Below are 4,566 nucleotides of genomic sequence, written 5' to 3'. Positions count from 1 at the left end.
GGGGGCCGCGCGACGCCGCTGCCCTGGTGACAGCCCCCTCTGCGCCGGCCGCAGGCCATCGGTTGTTGGGCCCAGCTCCCCTTGTGGCCTTCGGCCGAGCTGCAGGGCCCCGCCCGCACCCCGCTTCCCACAGCTGGTAGGCCTGCTGCTCATCGGAGTGGCCGCGTGGGGGACCGGCCTGGGCCTGGTGTCCAGCATCCGCATCATCGGAGGGGTCATCGCCGTGGGCGTCTTCCTTCTCCTCATCGCCGTGGCCGGGCTGGTGGGAGCCGTCAACCACCACCAAGTGCTGCTCTTCTTTGTATCCTGACCCGATGCGGGCGCGGGGCCCTGGGGCCGCCCAGGGCTGGGTCTAGGAATGACAGAGGCCCCGGGGACCCCCGGGACGCGCCCCGCCTCTGTGAGGCAGGGGCTTGGGCTCCTCTCGGCCACGGCTGTGGGTTCTAGGCGGCGGGCGTCTGCGGGGCCCAAGGAAGCCCGTGTTGGCCCTGACTCAAGCCTCCCAGTACATGATCATCCTCGGCTTGGTCTTCGTTTTCCAGTTTGGGATCTCCTGCTCCTGTCTGGCTATTAACCGAAGCAAGCAGGTAAGGCATGCCTTTGAGGGGCGCTCCGCCCTCTGGCCTTTAATTTCCTCCCCTCTGGCCCTGACATCATTCTCAGAGGTCAGTTGCCCCGACTCCAGCGGCTCGCTGCCTGGGGGCGTCGGCTAGCCATGATGCCCTGGGTACCCCAGGAGGCGGACCTGCCCCATCCTGCCTGTGTCTGCCGTGGCTTCGGAGGAATGCCGATTTCCTCTGCTGGAAAAAATAAAAAGATGATGCGCTGGAACTGACCCGGATTAGGGGGCTGAGGCGGCAGCACCCACTAACTCTGCCCGTACCCCAGGCAGACGTCATCAATGCTTCCTGGTGGGTCATGAGCAACAAGACCCGGCACGATCTGGAGCGAAGCCTCGACTGCTGCGGCCTGTTCAACCTCACCACCTTGTACCAACAAGAGCTGCCCTCCTGTGCCGCCGTGAGTGGGGGCTAGACCGGGTGAGGGTAACGCTGACGCTGGCACCTTGGAGTCTGCACGTGGCCGCCTATGGGGTGATGAGGCCACAGAACTGGCCGATGGGGTCCAGTGGGTGGGACCCTCTCAAGACCGAGGGACCCTAGGGCTGCTCTCGCCCTCAGAGCTGCATGAAGGGGAACACCTGCCAGTTATGTGGAGAAAAGTTTCTCAAGCATTCGGACGAAGCCCTGAAAATCCTGGGGGGTGTCGGACTCTTCTTCAGCTTCACAGAGGTAACGTCCCAGTCCCCAGGGCTGCGTCGGAGCCGAGGCTCGGGCTTGGTGCTCACGCCCCGCTCTTATTCCTACAGATCCTGGGCGTCTGGCTAGCAGTGAGATTCCGGAATCAGAAGGATCCCCGGGCCAACCCCAGTGCCTTCCTATGAGACTCTGGACTGTCCGACCGCTCCCCTAGGCCTTTTCTTCCCTTGGGGAAAACCCTGGGTCTTGAACCCTGTCTGAGGAAAAGGAAAAGGCCCTTTGCCAGAGGCCCTGAAGGTGACCAAGGAGCCAGGCTTCACGCCTCGGCACGTGTCTGGGAACAAGCCCACAGGAGCACGGGAAGCCTCCCTTCTCCCCTCCGTGGGTGGGAGCACCCGAGATGGGGTGAGGGCGGGCAGCGTTCCCAGCTGTCTCCGCTCCCCTCCGTCCTCCTGGGCCAGCTGGACACACCCTGGCTCGCTCCAGGGGTAGGCGGGGCCAGGGAGCAAGCCACGAGGAGCTCTGGTACGAGCAGGGCCCAGTTTGGGGAAGTTCAGCGAATATAAAATAAAAGCCATTTTAACTCCACAGTCAAAGGGACAGCTGAGGCGCCTTTCTTCTCTGGCCAGCTGAGGGCTGCGCGGAGCCCGAGACCGAGTCTGGGTCTGCGGAGGGAGGGCCAGCGTAAAGGGCTTTTCCGAATCCCAGTGGCAAGATCAATCAGAGGAACCATTTTTTAAAAAATTGACCTTATTTTTGTTGTTTTTCCTGTATAAAAAAAGGAGCCCAATATCAAGGTGCAGAAGGGGGGGACAAGGAGCACACCCCTTGGGGTGAGGAAACAGGGAGACGCGTGACCCCAGGAGGATGGGAGGGGAATGTCATTAAGGCAGCAGAGTATTCTCTGGGAAAACTTGGGGTCAGTCTCCACAGCCTGAGAGGTCAGAGCGGAGATGCCTCGGGGTCTCCACCCGGTGTTCACTAGGAGGACGGCTTCCCGGGTCCAGCGCGGCCACGCCCCTGCTCACTCCGGGTCACCTTCTTTCCGTAGGTAACAGTGCTGCAGGGCCCGGAAGGCAGAGATCCGCTTGTGGGGGTTGAAAGTCAGCATCTCCTGGAGGGGAGGCAAGGGTCGGGAACCTCGGGGACCCGGCTCACCCCGACCTGGGAGGGCTTCCCGTCCTCCCTCTTTCCAAATGGCCCTAGACAGCAGCAGTGCAAACCGGCTCGGGCAGCCACGATGGCCTGACCCACCCTCCGCGGACCCCCACCCCGGCCTGGCCTGTCCGGTACCAGCAGCAGCTGCGCTCCGGCCTCCTCCAGCTCAGGCACCTCGGACTGTACAGGGCGGGGCCCCCGGGGGGGGAAGGCTCCTCGGGGAAGAGACACGTCTCGGGGCCAGTCTTCGTCTGGCGGCAGCCCAATCAGGCTGTGGGGACAGGACCCTGGTCAGACCCACCAGCGCCCTCTCTGGGGACGGAGCCACTTGTTATCCAGGCTCAGCAGCGAGGCCAGGGAGGGAAAATCCCCCAAGCACTTACTCAAAGATCCTGCCCAACTGGTCAGCTTCAGAGTTTCCACAGAAGAGAGGCCTAAGTCACAGAAGGACACAGGTAGTGGTCATTTCAAAGATGCGGCAGTAGAATGAGTATTCCTTGGTGGCCCAAGGCAGGATGCGGGCAGTAAAGGGGTTAGGGTGTCCTAGTCCCCCACTTCAGAGCTGCTGATGTGGACAAGATGGGACACAGAACTCCAGTGAAAGAATGGGGGGGGGGACGGGGGGTGTTTCCCTGGTGGCACAGGGGTTGAGCCTCAGCACTGTGCAGCTGTCCGCAGCTGCTGCAGCCTGAGTTCCATCCCCGGCCAGGGAGGGACCCCCAGGGCGCGGCAGACCCCTCCTGCCTCCCGGCTGCTCCCCAGCAGCGTATTTCAGTAGATCCGCCTGCTCTGCTCCCCGTTGTCTCTGGTGAGTCTTCTCACCCCCACCCCCTGGCCTGCACCCCAGTTCTTACATGAATAAATCTTTTTTAAAAAGAAAATTAAGAACGGAGGGGTGTGACACGGTCTACAGTAAGACATTTGAGAAGCCAAGGTATTTCAGAAACGTGGGCCCCCTACTTTCGGCGAAACATCTCTGCAAAGATACAGCCAACGCTCCACATGTCCACAGGTGTCGCGTATGTAGACTGCAGGAGGACCTCGGGCGCCCGGTACCAGAGTGTGACGACCTACCCGGAACGAGGGGAGTGGGTGAGGGCCTCACTGTGTGACGCTGACCGCGCGCCTTCTAACTGCTCGCCACGCTGCCACCCTCAGGACCAGCTGGCCCCCGGCTCCACTGACCACTGGCGTAAGTGCCATCTGGTAGCTGTAGATTCTTGCTAGGCCAAAGTCAGCCAGCTTCACTGTCCCACTGCTTGTCACCAGAATGTTCTCTGGCTTCAGGTCCCGGTGAACGATGCAGTTGGCGTGAAGGAAATCGAGGCCTCTTAGGAACTGGCACATCAGATCCTGGGTGGACAGGGGGTGCAGAGGCAGTGGGGGCTACACGCCTTACCTGAGGGCCCGCAGACTTCTCTACGGAGGCCCCCACCCCGGTCACGCCCACCACTCACCTTAATGGTCTCCACGGGCAAGCCGGGCGGGGGAGCCTTGTCCAGATACGTCCTCAGGTCCTGGTCCACATGTTCAAACACCAAGGTCACTTTGGTCTCTCGGTCGGTCCGGGCGGTGGCACAGACGTCCATCAGCCTGGCCAGAACAAACGGTTACTCGCTGACCGTCCCCTCTGACCCGATGTGGCCTTCCCAGTTTCCTCAGAGTCCACTGAGCTCCTGACCACCCTCGCCACTCCCAACAGTCCTGTTCTCACCGGACAACGTTAGGGTGCTCAAAGGCCTCCAGCCGCCTCAGCAGCGCAACCTCCCGCACGGTGCTGATGGGAAGGCCCCCTCCGCCACCGTCCCCGTTGGGGACTCTCACGCTCTTGAGGGCCACGAAGTGGCCACTGTGAGGATCGCGGGCCTTGTACACTGTCCCGTAGGCACCGACACCAATCTCGGCCACCGGCTCGTAGCGGGAGGTGGCCATTCTCCGTCGGGGGGCCTGGAACAGAGCGGCTCTCCGGAATTCCCGTCCCGCTGGGGCGTCGCCCGCCCGCGGCACTGGGGGGCTCCCGCCGCCTCACAGCGCCACCCCTCCCCCGCAGGCCGCCCCTCGGGTTACACAATAACGCTGCTCCCACCCTCTCGGCCACGTGAGGCCCTGGGCTGAGCCGGCTCCCGGGACCCCGCCCGGGGCCGCGCGG

At 62.7% G+C, this 4,566-nt stretch overlaps 2 protein-coding genes across 2 annotated transcripts; one reads left to right on the top strand and one right to left on the bottom strand.

Moving 5' to 3' along the window:
- Position 1: 1 nt before the first annotated feature.
- On the top strand, positions 2 to 1,855 carry TSPAN31 (tetraspanin 31; the record flags this gene model as incomplete). The annotated part of the gene is made up of 5 exons (XM_012732275.1): positions 2 to 301; positions 507 to 587; positions 889 to 1,020; positions 1,182 to 1,292; positions 1,370 to 1,855. Coding segments are annotated over 5 exons (699 nt in total), but the record flags the coding sequence as incomplete, so codon positions are not given.
- Positions 1,856 to 1,942: 87 nt separating this feature from the next.
- On the bottom strand, positions 1,943 to 4,385 carry CDK4 (cyclin-dependent kinase 4). The gene is made up of 7 exons (XM_004692603.2): positions 4,132 to 4,385; positions 3,875 to 4,010; positions 3,603 to 3,770; positions 3,378 to 3,487; positions 2,801 to 2,851; positions 2,553 to 2,688; positions 1,943 to 2,373 (listed from the first exon to the last, which is right to left on the bottom strand). Exons 1-7 carry the CDS (start codon positions 4,347 to 4,349, stop codon positions 2,284 to 2,286), a joined length of 909 nt encoding a protein of 302 aa, XP_004692660.1. The 5' UTR covers positions 4,350 to 4,385; the 3' UTR covers positions 1,943 to 2,283.
- Positions 4,386 to 4,566: the final 181 nt, after the last annotated feature.

Source organism: Condylura cristata, unplaced genomic scaffold (assembly GCF_000260355.1).
Source record: "Condylura cristata isolate star-nosed mole 26May11 unplaced genomic scaffold, ConCri1.0 scaffold00034, whole genome shotgun sequence".
Taxonomy (NCBI): Eukaryota; Metazoa; Chordata; class Mammalia; order Eulipotyphla; family Talpidae; genus Condylura; species Condylura cristata.
The sequence above is the reverse complement of the archived record's forward strand: the minus strand, read 5'-3'. Positions and strand labels throughout refer to the sequence as shown.

What these genes read in the sequence shown, in the direction of transcription:
- CDK4 (XM_004692603.2), bottom strand. Translation starts at nt 4,349, where the DNA reads ATGGCCACCTCCCGCTACGAGCCGGTGGCCGAGATTGGTGTCGGTGCC. An exon ending in AGATGGCACTTACGCCAGTG is followed by an intron (nt 3,488 to 3,602) that starts GTCAGTGGAGCC and finishes CGTTCCGGGTAG; the next exon opens with GTCGTCACACTCTGGTACCG. An exon ending in GCAGAGATGTTTCGCCGAAA is followed by an intron (nt 2,852 to 3,377) that starts GTAGGGGGCCCA and finishes TCTGTGACTTAG; the next exon opens with GCCTCTCTTCTGTGGAAACT.